This window comes from Rhinoderma darwinii, chromosome 2 (assembly GCF_050947455.1).
Source record: "Rhinoderma darwinii isolate aRhiDar2 chromosome 2, aRhiDar2.hap1, whole genome shotgun sequence".
Taxonomy (NCBI): domain Eukaryota; kingdom Metazoa; phylum Chordata; class Amphibia; order Anura; family Rhinodermatidae; genus Rhinoderma; species Rhinoderma darwinii.
Window position 1 is genome coordinate 348,863,486 of NC_134688.1, and position 19,652 is coordinate 348,883,137.

The window sequence follows — 19,652 nt, forward strand, 5'->3', positions numbered from 1 at the left end:
GCACACTACAGATTTTCATTTTTTTTTTCAAAAGGGTTAGAAATCCCCCACTAACATTGCGTACTTTAGTGCTGACATCAGATTACAAAATGATCAATTCAAACTTGACTGCATGTACACCAGGCAGTAGTGCGCTGCACGATTGAACCGTGAATTGACAGTTTTTACAGATGAAACACATGCTATCATGTTTCACATGTAAAATCGTGTGGCACAAAAATGATTTTTGACTGTGGGACACAGTATCATTAGGTCTACAGCCATTTTAAGGATAAGTTCACACGCAGCACAATTATTGCGGAAATTCCGCAATGTTTTCGCGAAATAAATTGACATGCTGCAAATTGAGAATCTGCACCACAGGTCAGTTTCTTAACTGGTTCCCGACCACTGGCTGTGTTTTTACGGCTAGCGGTCAGGGTCCTCAAAACCAGAGCCATAGACTTTTTACGGCTCGGGTTTTAACTTGCTGCCCGCGCGATCAGGCAGCTGAATGTCGGGTATCCAGCTGTCAGTGACTGCCGGGGACCCTGAGGAGAGGATATGAGCAGCTTTCGCTGCTTCTGTCTTCTCCGATCTCTTTTTACACAGCGCTCAATGAACGCTGTCTATAGGAATAGAGGCAGCAGCCGCGCCGCTGTCTCTATTCCTCAAGGTGATCATGTGACTGGTCACATGATCGCCGGGTGCCGTTACTAACAGACTGCTGCTGGGTCTTACTAGCGAGAAACTCACTGCACGTCCTATTCTTGTGCCTTTTTTGCACATCTCGCACCCATTGAATTCAATAGGTGCGTGAAAATCATGGACAGAACACGGACGTCATTCACGCAACAGTTGCTAAACAAATGAGAAAAATAAAAACACCTCCAGGTTTTTTTTGCGGACATAAAAAACACGTGACATACGGAAGATACGTGTAAGAAATGCAGACGTGCACTGTACACAGATGTCACGCGGAGCTGCAACGCAAGAAAAAAAAGCGGAGTTTTTTTACACGCGCAAAATGTACACGTGTGAATAAGGGCTCATTCACACGAACGAGAATCTTGTCCACGTCACACGGACTCATGAATTGCAATGGAGCCGTTCACACGTTGAGGACAGGTCCTATTTTATTGCGTGTCACACATCCCTCCATAGACTGTAGTCTGTGGGGGATCCGTGACATCGCGGCCCGCACGGGTCCACCTCAGACGTGGAAAACGGCAGTTTTTCACATCCGAGATGAGCTATGTTCGTGTGAAGGGGTTTTCCCATCAGGGACATTAGGACATAAATGTCAGGTAGATGCGGGTCCCACCTCTGGGACCAGCACCTATCTCTAGAACGGGGCCCCCAAAACCTCTTTCTACCTCTGTGTTCCGGCTGATTTCCAACCATGAAGAAAACAGTGTAGCTCGCTGAGCTATGCGGTTTCCATAACTCCCATAGTAGTGAATGGCAGTTACTTAAGCAGCGTAGCTTGCGAGTTATGCGGTTTCCATAACTACTATTCAGTTCTATGGACTTACGGAAAAAGCGTAGCTCAGCATGTTACGCTGTTTTCTTCTTCATGGTCGGTAAGCACTAGCTTCAGCCACAACAGAGGTAGAACGATGTTTAGGGGCCCGTTCTACATATAGATCTGGGACTCGCATCTATTGGACATTTATGACATATCCTGTGGATATATCAAATGTCCTTGATGAAAAAAAAGCCCCTTTAAGTCACCAGACCTCACTTCAAATAGGGCACGCGGACGGAGCCAAGGAAGGAATGGTACGGCGGAAACGGTGGTCAGAGTGAGGTCGGGGCGTTCTGTGACAGGAGTTGACCAGTCCAGTCACCTGACCTCACTGACTCATGTCAGGTGACCGGACTCGTCCACTCTTGGGCCAGCACTCAACTTCACTCAGACCGCTGCCGCCATACTTGGCTTTGTCCGCCCTTCTCCTAAACACGAGTGAGTAGGGCGGAGTTACGGCTGCAGCGGCAGTCAGGCCAGACCAAATGATCCCGCGGGCCTTATATGGCCTGCAGGCCGGACGTTCCCCACTTCTGTATTACAGCCTTTGCCCCGGACCTGCAGGAACAGTAGATGCAGCTGCCGCTTATGAGGAACATACTAGTCACATGTTCTCATGTAGATAAACACAAGAACCATTTACTGATTGTTTCATTAAGACTATCCCTCTACATATTCGCTTTTATAAAAGGAACCCCCCCCCCATCCTTTGTACTGCTTTACTAGCCAGAGTAGGGAGCTACCAAGAGACTAGTGATGTGGTTTAAAGGGGTTCTCTGGAACTTTCACTTGAACTGTAGTATTAGGCATAGCCATCTGTACAGAATAGTCGTTGTGCCTGTGTAAAGGCAGCGCCACGGCCCCTTCATTCTGATGATTGGCGGTGGTACCACGTCAGACCCCTACCGATCAAGTCCTGGGGAACCCCTTTTATCGTTGTAAAAAAGTAAAGTTTAAATTTCAGTAACGGACAACTCAGTAACTGATGGAAAGATGCTTTATTTTTAAGAGGCACTTAATCAAAGAGCCCAAATCCCATGTCTTCATCCGACTCTTCAGATTCTTCCTTCTTTTCTTCTTCTTTCTTTTCTGTAGAGTTAAATGAAAATTGAAGTTTAGATGCAAAACCAAATTATTCCTTACACTCCTAGGAATGTCCAATAAAAACATAACATGCCAGACATAGCATCACCTCGGGAACAAACACACAGAATGGATAACCTGCGTAAAACTACACTGTATAGCTGTCCTGGAAGCTGCAAGGAATTCCACCCGAAAAACTGCACCAAAAATTGTGGTGCAGGGTGTCGGGCGGCATGTTTGATGCAAAAATCCAGCAGGAATAATAATTTAAAAAAAAAGTTTATACTTGCCTCGGCCGTAGCGTTCCTCTTCTGAGAGTAGCCCAGACTCCCGGGATGACGCTGCAGTCCATGTGACCGCTGCAATATTTAATTGGCTGCAGCAGTCACATGGGATGAAACGTCATTCCAAGAGGTCGGGCTGCACTCAGAAGAGAGGATCCCCTCGCTAGGACTATGGCCGAGGGTAAGTATAAGCTTTTGTAAGAGTTGCAACACATGCCTCTTTGTTGCGGGATTTACCTCCCATTGAATTCAATGGGGGAAAAACAACAGAAGAGAAGCGATTGACAGCATAAATGGACATGCTGCAGATTAAAAAAAAAAAACGCACTGCAGGTAAATTTATGAATGTTTTTTTGGCTGATTTTATTCCGCTGTGTGTGGATGAGATTTGTTCAAACCTGATCCACTCTGCTGCTACTGTACTACACTGCAGATTATTCGCAATGAAATCCCTTGCGAAAATCCTAGTGCATTCCGGTGGTTAAAACCGGACATTAAATGGTGTATGAAATACTAATTCAGTAATGAATACTTTAACCCCTTCCCCCCGCAGCCATTTTTAGTTATTTCATTTTTGCTTTTTCCTCCCCACCTTCCAAAAGCTTGTTTCAGTCAAGTGTCTGCTATTTGATACAGCGGACATGCTCATCTAACAGAACAGGCTCTGCTGGTCGACTGCGCTATGGATTCCATCTAAAATAACAGAACCCTGTCACAACGGTGACAGACGGAAACCATTAGCTGGGTTTCCGTCATCATTGAGTTCAATGGTGAGGGAAACGGAAGCTGAGGTTTCCATTAGACTTTCCGCTGAGGGGGTTAACCCGACAGAAACGAACGGTGATGTGAACACAGCCTTAATCTACATAAAGGGATTGGTTGAGATAGGAAAACATGGCTGCTTTCTTCCAGAAACTGTGCAACTCTTGTCCATGGGGTGGCAGTGTCTGGTTTTCACCTCTTTATGACCTATCTTAACACAGAAGTAAAACTACACAGCTCCACAAAACACAGCACCTGGTCAATAAGGCTATGTTCACATTATGCTTGAATGTATTGAGAGGGCTCTGTTCCCCTTAGCAGAGGCCAAAAGACTGTATACTTTTTTCCTTAACTGTATGAAATAGTGTAGTAGACTTACTATTCCATACAAAAGCATACAGTAAAAAAAAAAACAAAAAAAAAACCTATACAACACAGTATGTTTTTTTTATTTACGTTGGGGACCTATTAGGAACTAATCCCACTGTACACACAGTGGGATAAGTCGCAGCGCAGCCTTCATTCGGCAGATCCTCCCAATGTACACCTCCAACGTAGGCGCCAAACGTTGTGTGAACACAGCCTAACATGACCACGTTGTCAGAGCACTAAATGAACATGAATAGAGCCTATGAAGAGAACAATCCTTTCTTCATTCTGTACATATTCACTAAACGTGAAGCACAGAAATCAAAATATAGATAGGTACTGTATATAGAGATGGGCACATGAAGTATATATCTTCAAGTGCAGGCTTCTGCCCAGCAACCAGGCCTAACTATGCATGTCTGTAGGGATGTTTGTCTGCACCTGCAGAATAGAATGGATATGCCCTAGAACCACTTTCACCCAAACATTAACATCTTCTAATTATGTTTGGCCATTTCAGTTACATAAAAATCAATCTCTATTTCTACCTGATGCCTCACTAAACGTTTTGTGTAGATATTGTGAATTTAAAACACCTAGGAACGACAGGCCAGCCAGAGGCAACAGGGCACACAAGTTCACAGAACAGGACCATTGAGCAGCTGCTGGCTGGAGTTTTGTAATACAGCACTGTAATTGTCCCCTCACATTACCTTTTATCCATAAATATGGTTTGAACAACTTTATGATCAAGATCGCCGACACTGGTTTTAGGAGTCCAGTGGGCGGTCCTACTAAGTGATTAACAGGTACTTTTGTATGCAAACTCATACAGGGAAAGCGTCAATGATTGAGACCACCCACTGAACTCTTAAAGGAACAGTGTCATCACAAATTATTTTTTTATATGTTAAAGATGTTAGTGCTTTATTAAAAACGTTTATATTCATTTGTGTGTTTGTGTTTTACTTTTTCTTATTTTTACACTTTTTCTTCCCTATGGGGGCTGCCATTTTTTGTTCCATTTCTGTCTGTGTCGATTAACGACACATACAGACATGGAATACGGCAGCCACAGTCCCATAGGGACTGCGAACGGCTCCCGTCCCATTGACTTCAGTGTACGGCGTCTGTGTGGGAACTGCGCATGCGCCGCTCCCACACAGTCCAATTCGAAATTGGCGCCGTCCGGCGCCATTTTCCTGTGGACCGGAAGTCGCGGCCGGACAGTAATATTACTACTTCCGATCGCGGCTTCCGGATTTGTGCACTTGGACCAGCGGCAGCAAACGGAGCGGACGGGCCGGAGGGAGCCGCGGCGGCAGGAGCAGGTAAGAGATTTCAATGTATGTTCGTGTTTGTGTGTGTTTACTACTGTATGTAAACCTACTACACTGTGTGTTAGCTCAAAAAATGGCGACACACAGCGTAGGAGGTTACACCGTTCAAACCCCTCGTTTATCCCGGCACTAGCCAGGATAAAGGAGGGGGGGATGCTGAGAGCTCACTAGAGCGAGGGCTTTTAACCCATTGTTGCAATGCTGCAATTTTGGGAATAGCTCCATCTAGTGACCAAAAATGGGTAGTATTATAAATTAGAATTAATTTATAATATTTCCTGACTATTTCCTGACTCGTGAAAAAAATAAAAAAAATTTGAACAATGTTTAATCACCCACACACTAAATGTTTAATTTTTTAAAAAAAAAACATGTTTTTCTGGCAACACATTCCCTTTAAGTCCATGAATGAGGAGAGTTTTCAATGAATAAGTTACAAGTTATACTGAATCTTTTGCCACAACTTTATTTATCAAACTGCTCAGCTCTATAATATGCTGCCCATGGGTTAGACTGCATTATCTACGTGACGGGTTTACTTTAAAATTAAAAATATGCACATAATATACTACTGTCAAGTTAACTTGCAGTAACAATTTCTCTACATATCAAAGTAAACAACTTATAGCAAAGGCCATCATTTTAATCTTCTTAGTTAGAATTCGGCCATAACTGCTTTGAGAACGTGTCTGAAAAGGCCAGATGTCAAAGATTATGGAATGAAAAAAAAAAAGTTTACACCTTAATTTTAATGATCTTACCTGGTGCGGCAGCTGCACTAGCGGCTGGAGCGGCAGAGGCAGGAGCAGCAGCCACAGCGCCACCAGATGGTACTGAACTAAGCTTGGAAAGGCCTAAGCAGAAAGAAAGAAAAAAAATGAATGCAATTGTACAATCCCTTCCGTCTCAAAACATAATGAACCCTTGGTAGTTCCAGCAGCAATAAAGACATGAAGTTATGATACAAACTATTCCGAGCTTTGATAAAAGGTAATTGCCAATGTAAATGCACAGCCCAAACAATAAATGTATTGTTTTATTCTTGGTGGACATTAATCGTCCATCCCTCTGCCTTTAGGTTATTACTAGAGCAATTCAATATGCAAAATAATTTGTTCATATGCATGATGTGTACTAGTTTCTGTAATCTATGGTTGATGGCCTTTATTAACTAACATATTGTAATATAAATACAGCTTTAGCAATTTTAGTCTACCACCCCCCATCACTTTACGACAGGAGTGAACGCACTACGGGCCATGATACCATTCTGCGCAGCCCCAACCATTAGGACGCAAGACATACTTCTGATGAAGAGAACAGGCAGCTCCATTCGCTCTTCCCTGCACATCTCATAGATAGCAGTGCAGGTCTTGGAAGATACACAACAGCACCCTCTAGTGGCTGCTTACATGTGTTTTCTGTGCCAGAGACAAAAGTCCACAGGCATGGTGGCATGGTTACAGGGACAGGCAAGTACGAACAGACCACTGTGTGGCTTACGCTTAGGCTGGGTTCACACGAGCATGTTCGGTCCGTAAAGGGCGGAACGTATTTTGGCCGCAAGTCCCGGACCGAACAGTGCAGGGAGCCGGGCTCCTAGTATCATAGTTATGTACGACGCTAGGAGTCCCTGCCTTGCTGCCGGACAACTGTCCCGTACTGTAATCATGATTACAGTACGGGACAGTAGTTCCACGGAGAGGCAGGGACTCCTAGCATCGTACATAAGTATGATGCTAGGAGCCCGGCTTCCTGCACTGTGTTCGGTCCGGGACTTGCGGCCGAAATACGTTCCGTCCATTACGGACCGAACTTGCTCATGTGAATCCAGCCTTATGGGTGCATGGTGTTGCTTTAAGAGAGCTTTTTAAAGCAACTTAAAAGAGCTATCCAGGCAAAACTTACCGTGTTATGCCTAGTGCAAACCATTTCTGGTTTCCTCTTTAGTGATCTTTGTGAGGGGCTCTCTCTATTGTAGTTTATGGGCGTTGTGCTATAAACAATAGTGGACATAACCGAGTGCACACACTATCCCTTTTCTACCATTCCCCTAATATGCGAGGATCACAGAATTGGATCCCTCCTCATTAAGCTCTCTCTGGAAAATACTGTTGATATGCCATAAAGGTTTCAGATTGGAATACTCTAAGTTTTATTGTGGCCACTAGGAGTGGTACACAAGAGAATTTGCGCCAAAGCCGCCGATTGCAGCCAGCCATCTTACGTGAATTGGGCCTTTCCAACTCTACTGACGGCAGATGTAAGTATGAATCGCAAATGACTCATTGAAATAAATATGCGCACTTTTGGCCAAACAGAGCAGCCATATATATAGTAGAGTGAAGAGACGTAGCTGTCCGGCCAAGTTATTAGAACGAGTGGCTTGTTTAAATGCAATGATAGTAAATGGGAATTTTATGCAGCCATTTTGGGTTTTTTTTAACACTAGAAAACTTAGCGGTTTAGGACAGCAGCATTCACATGTGATGCCCTTGCATAAAGAATCCATTTTACATGGTTTTTGGTATAAAAAGGTTTAGAGGTGTCTGAATGAAGATTTATCTGCAAATTATAGTTCTTTAATTTGAAAAGGAGATTTTACCATTCACTTTAGGTGAGAGGAGAGTTTGTCACATTTAGTGCACGGACAACTCGCTCATCACTGGGGAATCGATTACAGCTTATTTTCTTGCTTATTCTAAACATCTTGTTGCCCCTTTTATAGCACTGAAATACCAGTACACAAGGGTATAAGGCTATGGTGACACTTGCGTTGTGACTTTTGTCCATAACGGAAGTTACAGCGCTCTGCCGGGTCAATCATATGAGGAATACCACCGAATCCCAAATAGACTCCATTGACTTACAATGGAGGGCATTGGGTTCCTGCATGTTGTGCTTATACAACATCAGCACCAATCGGGTAACAAGTATGTGTGGAGATATATATATATATATATATATATATATATATATATATATATATATATATATAAGAAACGGATCACTCAATAGTTAAAAAAAATAAAAAATTAACTCCTTAACCCCTTCCCTCTTTAGCCACTTTTGACCTTCCTGACAGAGCCTCAATTTTCAAATCTGACATGTTTCACTTTATGTGGTAATAACTCCGGAATGCTTTCACCTATCCAAGTGATTCTGAGATTGTTTTCTCGTGACATATTGGACTTTATGTTACTGGCAAAATTTGCTCGATATATTCAGTATTTAATAGTGAAAAACACCAAAATGTAGCGAAAAATTTAAAAAATGTGCATTTTTCTAAATGTAAATGTATCTGCTTGTAAGACAGGCAGTTATAACACTCAAAATTGTTGCTGATTAACATCCCCCACATGTCTACTTTAGATTGGAATTGTTTTTTGAACATCCTTTTATTTTTCTAGGACGTCACAAGGCTTAGAACTTTAGCAGGAATTTCTCACATTTTCAAGAAAAGTTCAAAAGGCTATTTTTACAGGGGCCAGTTCAGTTGTGAAGCAGCTTTTAGGGCCTTATATATTAGAAACCGCCAAAAAGTCACCCCATTTTAAAAACTTCACCCCTCAAAGTAATTATAACAGCATTTAGAAAGTTTCTTAACCCTTTAGATGTTTCACAGGAATTAAAGCAAAGTAGAGGTGAAATTTACAAATTTCATATTTTTTTGCAGAAATTGATTTTTAATCCAATTTTCTTTATAACACAGAAGATTTTACCAGAGAAATGCAACTCAATATTTATTGCCCAGAGTCTGCAGTTTTAGGAAATATCCCACACATGGCCCTAGCGTGCTACTGGACTGAAGCATCGGCCTCAGAAGCAAAGGAACACCTAGAGGATTTTGGGGCCTTCTTTTTGTTAGAATATATTTTAGGCACCATGTCAGGTTTGAAGGGTTCTTGCGGTGCCAAAACAGTGGAAACGCCCCAAAAGTTACCCCATTTGGGAAACTACACAACTCTAGGAAATTATCTAGGGGTGTAGTGAGCATTTTGACCGCACAGGTTTCTTACAGAAATTATTGGAATTAGGCCATGAAAATTAAAATCTAATTTTTTTTAAAAGAAAACGTAGGTTTAGCGATTTTTTTCCTCATTTCCACAAGGACTAAAGGAGAAAAAGCACTGCAAAATTTGTAAAGCAATTTCTCCCGAGTAAAACAATGCCCCACATGTGGTAATAAACGGCTGTTTGGGCACACGCCAGGGCTCAGAAGGGAAGGAGCGCCATTTGGAGTGCAGATGTTGCTGGATTGGTTTCTGGGCAACTGTGGGCCCAAAACAGTGGAAACCCCCCAGAAGTGACCCCATTTTGGAAACTACACCCCTCAATGCATTTACCTAGTGGTATAGTGAGCATGTTAACCCTGAAGATGTTTTGTAGAAATTAGTGTGCACTCGATGTTGCAGAGTGAAAATGGGATTCTTTTCCATAGATATGCCAATATGTGGTGCCCAGCTTGTGCCACCATGACAAGACAGCCCTCTAATTATTATGCAGTGTTTCCCGGTTTTACAAACCCCTATATGTGGCCCTAATCTTTTGCCTGGACATTCGACCAGGCTCAGGAGTGAAAGCGTACCATGTAAAATTGAGGCCTAATTTGGCGATTTACAAAGTATTGGTTCACAATTGCAGAAGCTCTGATGTGAAATAATAAAAGAAACCCCTATCAAGGGACCCAATTTGGAAACTGCACCCCTCAAGGCATTCATTAAGGGGTGTAGTGAGCATTTTCACCTCACAGGTCTTTTCCATAAATGAATGCGATGCGGAAGGTGCAGATTAAAAATTAATATTTTTCCCTAGATATGCCATTTCAGTGACAAATATGTCATGCCAAGCTTATGCCACTGGAGACACACCCCAAAAATTGTTAAAAGGGTTCTCCCGGGAATGACGACGCCATATATGTGGAAGGAAACGGCTGTTTGGGCACACTGTAGGGTTCAGAGCGGAGGGAGCGCCTTTTGGAGAGCAGATTTTGCTTGGTAGTAGATTTGTTTGAGTATTGCTGTTGTTTCCGTTTATAATGTGGGGGTACATGTAAGCCGGGCGGAGTATATAAGGGGCATAGTCAGGTGGTATAATAATAAGGTAAAAAAAACAATAAAATAATCCATAGATGTGTGTTACGCTGTGAAGCAATCCTTTCTGCACAGGCCGGTGTCGCACTGATATATGGCGTCCTTTCTTATGCCCCTTTTGGTCCACACTCCGCACCTTTGCAGTTTGGGGAATTTTGCTGGGAAGTGTTGTCCTGGTATAATACGGGCACCCTCACTTCCAGCGGGTATGTTTCGGCCCTCCCTTTCCTGGTTCCCCAATTTTAGGTCCTTGATAAATCGCCTCTTGAAACAGAAGAAATGTTCCCCTCGGGCCGGCACAACTGCATATTTTTTTATTTCCTGACTTATTGGAGCCATGACTAATTTTATTTTTCATAGACGTAGCGATATGAGGGCTGGTTTGTTGCGGGACGAGCTGTAGTTATTATTGGTACCATTTTGGGGTACATGTGACTTTTTGATCACCTTTTATCCTATTTTTTGGGATGCCAGGTAAACAAAAAAATGCAATTCTGGCACAGCTTTTTTCGGTTTTTTTATACAGCGTTCACCATGCGTTATAAATTACATGTTAACTTTATTCTGCGGGTCAGTACGATTCCGGCGATACCTATTTTATAGCACTTTTTTATGTTTTACAACTTTTTGCACAATAAAATTACTTTTGTAAAAAGAAATGTATCTGTCGCCAAGTTGTGAGAACCATAACTTTTTAATTTTTTTGTCGACGGAGGTGTATGAGGGCTTGTTTTTTGCGAGACGAGCTAGTTTTTATAGGCACTATTTTTGGATACGTGCGACTTTTTGATCGCTTTTTATTCCAATATTTGTAGGGCAAAGTGACCAAAAAAACAGAAACTCCGGTATAGTTTTTTACGTTTTTTTTTACGCTGTTCACCGCGTGCAATAAATATTATAATATTTTGATACCTCAGGTCATTATGGTAGCGGCGATACCAAATACGTATGGTTTATTATTTTTTTTTCAATAATAAAGAACTAAAAGAGAAAGAGGGCGATTGTGTTTTATTTTATTACTTGAAACTTATTGTTTTCAAACATTTATTTTTTTCACCTTTTTTTACAAGTCCCACTAGGGGACTTGAAGGTCCAACTGTCTGTTTTTTTTCGAATACATTGCACTACCTACGTAGTGCAATGTATTAGATCTGTCAGTCATTCACTGACAGCAAGCCGATTAGGCTTCGCCTCCCGGCGGGGCCTAATCTGCTCTGCCATTACGGAAGCCGGAGGCCATTGTGTCTCCTGTTGCCATAGCAGCAGTCGCCAGTCCTGATTGCCTGTCAGGGCTGGCGATCTGCTAGCAACCGCTAAGATGCAGCAATCGCTTTCGATTGCTGCATCGAAGGGGTTAATGGCAGGGATCAGAGCTAGCTCCGTTTCCTGCCGTTAAAGGTGGATGACAGCTGTAACATACAGCTGACTTCCACCGCTGATGACGCCGGAACAGCTCCTGGGCCATCTTGCCGGCGGCTACAGAAGCCGATGAGGCTCCGCCGCCGGGCGGGTCCTGACCGGCTTCCGTGCTAGGCAGACCGGGAGGCCAGTATTAGGCCTCCGGTTGCCATTGCAGCCACCGGAACCCTGGCGATTTCATTGCTGGGGTTCCGATGAGCGGCAAACACCTTAAGAGCATCGATCGCATTTGAGCGCTGCACTTAAGGGGTTAACGGCGGGGATCGAAGCTAATTTCGGTCCCCGTCATTACAGCCGGATGTCAGCTGTAAGATACCGCTGAGATCCGGCGAAGATGGCGCCGGCTCAGCTTCTGAGCCGGTGCCAAACATTTGGCATATGGATACAGCAATTTGCGGGAAGTCATGGCTTTCCATGGCGTACCCATACGGTAAATGTCAGGAAGGGGTTAGAGGCTCTGTTACCAGATTATAAGTGCTCCATCTCCTACATAGTGTGATTGGCGCTGTAGTGTAGATAACAGTGATTTTTATTTTGAAAAACAACCATTTTTTAGCAAGTTATGAGCAATTTTAGATTTATGCGAATTAGTTTCTTAATAGACAACTGGACGGGTTTTTACTTTTTTACCAACTGGGCGTTGTACAGAGAAAACACGCCCAGTTGTCTATTAAGAAACTAATTAGCATAAATCTAAAATTGCTCATAACTTGCTAAAAAATGATTGTTTTTCAAAATAAAAACCACTGTTATCTACATTACAGCGCCGATCAGATTATGTAGGAGACAGGGCACTTATTATCTGGTGACAGAGCCGCTTTAATGACTGTTCATACGCCTTTTCATGGCAGTCATTAAAGGGTAATTGTGCCACAGCGCCGACTTTTCACGGCGCTGTGTCATAAGCCCAGGCTCCTGCTCTAACAGCCGGCATTGAAGTTACCCCATAGATGTCACGGTCAATACCAACACGAGATCTAGGTAGTTTCAGAGGGATGGTGGTCTCCCCCTCACTCACCCCCGCTACTGCGGGGTGCTGATGGTTACCATTGCAGCTGGGGGCCTAACCAAGGCACCCTGTGCATATGCCTATACGGCCCTGCCAGAGCATGCCTGTCAGTTTTACACATGTATGGCAGTGCATTATGAAAACCCATTGTGGGACCAAAAAAAAAAAGGAAAAAAAATTGTTTAATAAAGAATTGAAACCCCCCCTCACGAAATGCTTTATTATGAAAAACAAAAAAAAGCTACAAATAATTGGTGTAGCCACGTCTGTAACGACCCAACCTATAAAACTATTCTGTTATTTAACCCACGTTGATTGCCATAAAAAGCGCTGGAATTGTGGTTCTCTGTTCATCCTGCCCTCCAAAAAAATGCAATAAAAAGCTAGAAAAACTCGTATTTACCCCAAAATTTAAATGACCAATACCAATAAAAACTATAAGTTGTCCTGCAAAAAATAAGCCCTCATACAGCTACGGTGGCAGAAAGATAAAAGTTATTGCTCTTAGAATATAGCGACAAAAACAAATAAAAATTATTTTTATTATGCAAAAGCAGTATAACATTAATTATAAAAAAAGTTGTAAAAATGTGGTATTGCCCTTTCCACATGACCCGCAGAATAAAGTTATGTTTATACCGCAAGGTAAACGGCGTAAGTTTAAGAAACCAAAACGAACGGCAGAAAAATAAAGTTATGGTTTTGGAATGAGACTGAAAATTGCTTGATATTTAATGCCCAAAATAGGCTCGTTACTAAAGGGTTAAATCCGTATCTCAGTTGTTGCCACTGAAAGAATCATTGACTTTGTTTTGCACAATTCAGTCCTATTTACATGGGTTTGTTCACACGCTAAACCAAAAAAGTCTGAAAATACGGAGCTGTTTTTCAATAGAGAATAAAAAAGCGGCTCCAAAAACATCCCAAGAAGTGACATGCAATTTTTCGCAGCCGTTTTTTTACGCGGCCGTTTTCCCATTGCAATCAATGGGCAGGTGTTTGTCGGCGTGGTTTCCAATTTTCCAGCCGTTTTTGCCCTGAAAAACGACCGAAAATAAGCCGTGTGAACATACCCGTACAACAATAAATGTGTTAACACATTAGACAAAACCCTTTCTCTATGGCATATTAGTAGAACAAATTATATAAGGGTATGTTCACACTGAGTTTTTTGCAGGCAGAAAATTCTGCCTGGAAAAATCAGCTCCAGTTTTGCTGAAGTTGTATTGCCCCACACGTGTTTTTTGCGGCTTTTTTTTTTTTACCTATCAATTTTTTAGAAATCAATTTCGGCTGTTTATTTCTGTGCTTTTTGCCGCAGCAAAAAACTACGTGTGAACACGGCCTAAATGTTACTACTGTGTTGCAAGCAGAATTCCAGAATACCTGATTTCATCAGCACATCAAGGTCTTTCCCACCGAGTTCAGACACCACCTACAAGGGAAACAAATGTTCTTAATCAAACGTGTCCATCAAATGAGGAGACAGAGGTGATCCTGAGATCTAGGCGTGTTTCCCCTCACTGACAGGTATGTATTTCTGAGAAACACAATAGGATGTGAAAAGTAGCCATGATGCTTATTTTACCATAATCAAAATTTATAGATGATAAATATCTAATCGGTGGGGGTCTTCACAGATCATGAGAACAGGCTTAACTTGGAGCGCTACTACAGATGATTGCCAACTGCGCCATTCATTTGTATGGGGCTGCCGAGCGCTATCTGCGACAGCACAAGAGAAATAAATCGGGAATAGCCTGTTCTCGTGATCAGTGTGAGTCCCAGAAGTCAGAAGATCCCCACCGAACAGATACTTATCACCTATCCAGATGATAGGTGACATATTTATTATGGGAAAACCTCTTTAACATACAGTATCTAAACACTGCTCTTTTATTACTGCTTGAAAAAGGAAGAATGCTTTACTTCAGACCCAAAAAGAAAAGATTTGCAGAACTGTGATCCCAAAAGCTTTCCTTCCATTCTATGAGTAGATCCAATCCAGCGTTCGGCTGGGTTCACACGAGCATGTTCGGTCCGTAAAGGACGGAACGTATTTCGGCAGCTAATCCTGGACCGAACACAGTGCAGGGAGCCGGGCTTCTAGCATCATAGTTATGTACGATGCTAGGAGTCCCTGCCTCTCCGTGGAACTACTGTCCCGTACTGAAAACATGATTACAGTACGGGACAGTTGTCCTGCAGAGAGGCGTTTACGGACCGAACATGCTCGTGTGAATCCAGCCTCAGATACACTTTCCCCACAGAAGGCCGTAACTTGTATCTCCGGAGCCCCTATGCTGTCACCCTAATATTCTATTCCCACCATGTCACACTGCCAAAGGTGCAGGAAACTGAGAAATTGAGGTTTTTTTTTCGACAGGGTAATCACACTGGAGAACTGGTGGTCACCAGTTATTTCAATCTCTCTCTCACTAAGGCTGTGTTCACACAAAGTTTTTTGCAGGAGGAAAATTCTGCCTCAAGATTCCATTTGGGATTTTGTGGCAGATTTTGTCCTTCCTGCACGTCATTTGCCGCGATTTTCGCTGCATTTTCCACCCGCGGCCATTGAGTGCCACGGGCAAAAAACTCCGCAAAATACGCTCTCTCTGCCTCCCATTGATGTCAATGGGAGGTCAGAAGCGTAAACGCGCGAAGATGGGGCATGTCCCTTCTTTCTCCCGTGAGGCGGTATTACAGCTCGCGGGAGAAAACTGACCCCGCCTCCCATTGAAATCAATGGAAGGCATTTTCGGCCGTTTTCTTACGAGTTTTGTGGGGCGGTTTCCGCGCCAAAAAGCTCATCAAAATACTTAGTGTGAACAGGCCCTAATACAATAGCGGATGCGCAAGGAGATAGGGAGGAAGCAAAAAAAAAAAAGAAGAAAGTCTTGGCACGTGGTAGATTAGTTGCAGAAATGTTTGTGACTGAAAATCCATCTCATATGTGTAGCTGGAGCATGTGCATCGATTTCTGAAAGCCATATTCAGATAAGTGGGACAGTTGCAGAAGTTTCTGCCACGTGTGAATTCACATGTTTTTTTTTTACGTTTAGTGTGTACATCAGAAAAGCTCCCAATGTACGCGCTAAACGTCTCCACCAGCCTACGTTTTCAGACGGAGGCCAAAATTGTCCTTATGGCATAAGTCTGACCTGTCAACTGCGCTATCGATTCCGTCAAAATACCGTAAACCTGCCGAAATGATGGAAAACGGAAACCACTAGCAATGTTTCCGTCACCGTTGATCTCAATGGTCATGCAAACGGAAGCTAAGGTTTCCGTTGAGGGGTCCCACAATGGAAACCTCCGACGGAACCCCTCAACTGAAAGCCACCGCTGATGTGAACAGGCCCTTAAACTTTTTTTTTTTTTTTTAAACATGGTAACCTATAGGAGACAGATGCCACTGTTCGTCAAGAGAATTACCTAACAAAATTACCAGACTAATGCTCTACCCAAAAAAGTCCTTATTAAAAAACAAATGTAATAAGTCAATAATAAAATAGAATTTACTAGATAAAAATTAGAATTCTTAGGCCTTGTTCAGACGAACGCATTTTACATCTGCATGCAGTCCATTGAAAAAACGGACACGGTCCCATGCAAAACAAAGGGGCTATTCGCACGTGATTTTTCACGAAGCACGTGCCCGTTGCGTGAAAATCACTGCATGTCCTATTTTAGTCCGTTTTTGCAGACAAAGTCACCCATTGAAGCCTATGGGTGCGTCAAAAACACGGACAACATCTGTAAGCTGCTAAAGAAACGCTCAAAAAAAACAGAAAGTGCAGAAACACGGACGTAAAAAACCGATGCACACACGGAAAGCATGGGATAAAACGCCATCCCATTAGGCCGATCTGCAGGATGTCAGAGGGCAAGCATGTGTGTTTTTTTTTTTTTTTTTAAACATGCAGTTTTTCGCAGCAGGCATTCTGGTGGAAAAACAGCACCACAATTTGGTGCGGTTTTCCGGACGGTGTTCCCTGCAACCATCAGGGTGGATACGCTGAGGACCTTAAAGCAGCGTATCCGCCCTGTGTGAACTCAGCCTACAAATACAATTTCAGGGATCAATCCCTTCTCAGATATATAGACAATAGATCAATAACAATGGCATCCTTCACCCATAGGCTGTAATGTCATGAAAAGGATCATGAAAGTTAATGATGTATCCGTTAAAGATACCATTACACCCAATGAATGACAGATGCCACTGTTAAGCATCCGTCACAGTCTGAGTTTAGTTTGACATATACATCGAGAGCTTTTCCCAGCATATACGTCCAACGTAGACTAGAAAACGTGACATGATCAAATTCTAACCCTGCAGAGCTGCTATGATGTTAGCGATAACGGTTAGCTCTCCGGTATGTGGATTCTGCCAAACAATACCCAATAAGCTAGCCACACCATAGATCAGGACACCATGTAGTAAAACGTAATAGAAAACACCAACACATTATGGTGGACTCACCTTGCTGACGCGCTCGTCATCAGCCTCAATACCAACACTGGACAAGATTTTCTTAATGTCCTTTGCTGATGGACTGCTGTTACCACCAAGGGTGGCAAGCAGGTAAGCGGCCACGTAACGCATTCTGCAATCCCAAGGGAAACCATGGTAAGTGTCACGTAGTAAAATACATGCAAATAATTAGGCAAATGTACCGCAAACCGGTTGTCTGATGAAACCAACCCTTGTTCATAGGGCCTACTAAAGAATAAGGAAATCATAGGGAGCGATGCCTGCTGGGGACCCATCTATGAGCCGGCACAGAGCTATTCATGCTCCGGTGTACCCGAGCCATTCGTGTCTGGCTGGTTTAATTCATATAGCCTAAAAGAACACGTGGGCAGGAAGTTGTCCAACCTCATGGGCACTCCGATACTTCTCACATGTTAAATAATGAGAGCGCTTCTTTCTCACTATATAGGATCTACCTATAGTGCTATACTTCCTATAACAAACAATGGTAGGCAGAAGGAATATCAGGGCTATAGGATTATTACCGGCTCATGCGCACTGGGCTGGTGACAGGCAGCTGCTTAGGCTACATGCATACAATTCCAACATTTTACCTTATATTTACGTTATTAGACCTCATCTATAAAACCACAGTTACCACGTCCCCTTCAGCCATAACCCGTCACTTTGGAGCAAGCTGGGGACTCCATTTACCACTCACTTTAAGTCTGTAAAAGACACGAAACGATGTGCGCGCTCCTGTTCTTCGACTCCGAGAGGAAAAGAGAGAGCGACGGGGTTTCCTCGCCACAGAATCAGGGGCCGCCGAGTTCAAAGGTCAAATGCAAACGTCTTATTAAATTTGATTAAATCTTATGCCGTCTGTGTTTTGAATCTTTTTTTTTTTAAATGTAATGCGTTTCAAATAAATAATATTTTTATTTAACCCAGTAATGTAGGGAATTAATTGACAGGGAGCATGCGCATTATAGTCATTTAATCAGCGTCACGCGTCCTCGGAGTAGCACATCCTTTACGCATGCGCAAGATACTGGCGCGTTTGTTCTAGGTAAACCCGGAAGATTGCATTTCGCATGCGCAGTTACAACCACACAGACTGAAGCGGTGTAGGTCACGGAGCATGCGCATTAGGTGATATTACAAGTAGAGTCATACGTGTAGTAATTGGATGTCTTCAATAAGTGTATTATTAAATGTCGGCAACCTATGACTGTGAAGCTTATTAGACAGTGAATGGAGAGGCTTTAAGTGTATAGACGTTATTTAAAAGGAAAACAATGTACAATTCACAAGTAAAGTTGATATAATAAATTCATTTATTTGCAAATTTTGTGTTTCATTTATCTTGTACTAATTATTAGTTATATGTTGTCTTCTGCATTTATATACACAAATGCCTATATTATGTGTCAGTTCGGTATGATATGGATCCGTTATAGAAAAATGAAAAAGTGAATGAAACAGTACAAGTCCACATGGTGTCACGCGGTCCTGTATCTGAAAAATTCAGCCAATCATTTACAACGTCTCCATTCTAGTTCGGACCACAGCACGCATCTCCAATAATATTCAAAAAGTTTTTGTCAAACATCCATAAGACATACCTCCCAACCGTCCCGATTCCGGCGGGACAGTCCCGGTTTCTCACCACTGTCCCGCCGTCCCGGCCGATCTTCAAAATGTCCCGCTGGGCGCTGCATCAAAACAGATGATCGCTGCTGACTGCAGCAGCGATCAGAAGAAGGCAGGAGTCTTGCGGCGGCATTCTCACTGGGATCGATGCCGGCCCGGGAGTGGACCAGTCCAGTCACCTGACCTGTTATCTGACCTCACCGGTCAGGTGACTGGACTGGTCCACTCCCGGGCTGGCATCGACACCAGTGAGAACGCCGCTGCAAGACTCCTGCCTTCTTCTGACGGTGAGTGAAAGCAGAGTGCATGTGAGGAGAAGGGTCTTTTTTTGCTCCCTGTAGGAGTCGGAATCCCCAATCCCCGGCCGGGGATTGGGGATTCCGCTACAGGAGAAGTGAGTGACTACACTGTCCATATATGGATACAGTGACGTCACTCACTTCTGAAGCGGAATCCCCGATCCTGTGACCGGAGATTCCGCTACAGAAGAAGTGAGTGACCAAACTGTCCATATATGGACACAGTGACGTCACTCACTTCTGAAGCAGAATCCCCGACCCTGTGGCCTGGAATTCCTCTCCAGGAGAAGTCAGTGACTACACTGTCCATATATGGACATTGAAGTCAGTGACTTCTCCTGGAAGGGGGGGGGATGG

The 19,652-nt window shown here is 43.2% G+C and overlaps 1 protein-coding gene across 1 annotated transcript; it reads right to left on the reverse strand.

Moving 5' to 3' along the window:
• Positions 1 to 2,490: 2,490 nt before the first annotated feature.
• LOC142743203 (uncharacterized) lies at positions 2,491 to 18,173 on the reverse strand. Its single transcript, XM_075853716.1, has 5 exons — positions 18,065 to 18,173; positions 17,353 to 17,476; positions 14,253 to 14,301; positions 6,107 to 6,199; positions 2,491 to 2,596 (listed from the first exon to the last, which is right to left on the reverse strand). Exons 2-5 carry the CDS (start codon positions 17,473 to 17,475, stop codon positions 2,523 to 2,525), a joined length of 339 nt encoding a protein of 112 aa, XP_075709831.1. The 5' UTR covers position 17,476; positions 18,065 to 18,173; the 3' UTR covers positions 2,491 to 2,522.
• Positions 18,174 to 19,652: the final 1,479 nt, after the last annotated feature.

What these genes read in the sequence shown, in the direction of transcription:
- LOC142743203 (XM_075853716.1), bottom strand. Translation starts at nt 17,475, where the DNA reads ATGCGTTACGTGGCCGCTTACCTGCTTGCCACCCTTGGTGGTAACAGC. An exon ending in ATGACGAGCGCGTCAGCAAG is followed by an intron (nt 14,302 to 17,352) that starts GTGAGTCCACCA and finishes TTTCCCTTGTAG; the next exon opens with GTGGTGTCTGAACTCGGTGG. An exon ending in TAGTGCAGCTGCCGCACCAG is followed by an intron (nt 2,597 to 6,106) that starts GTAAGATCATTA and finishes TTAACTCTACAG; the next exon opens with AAAAGAAAGAAGAAGAAAAG.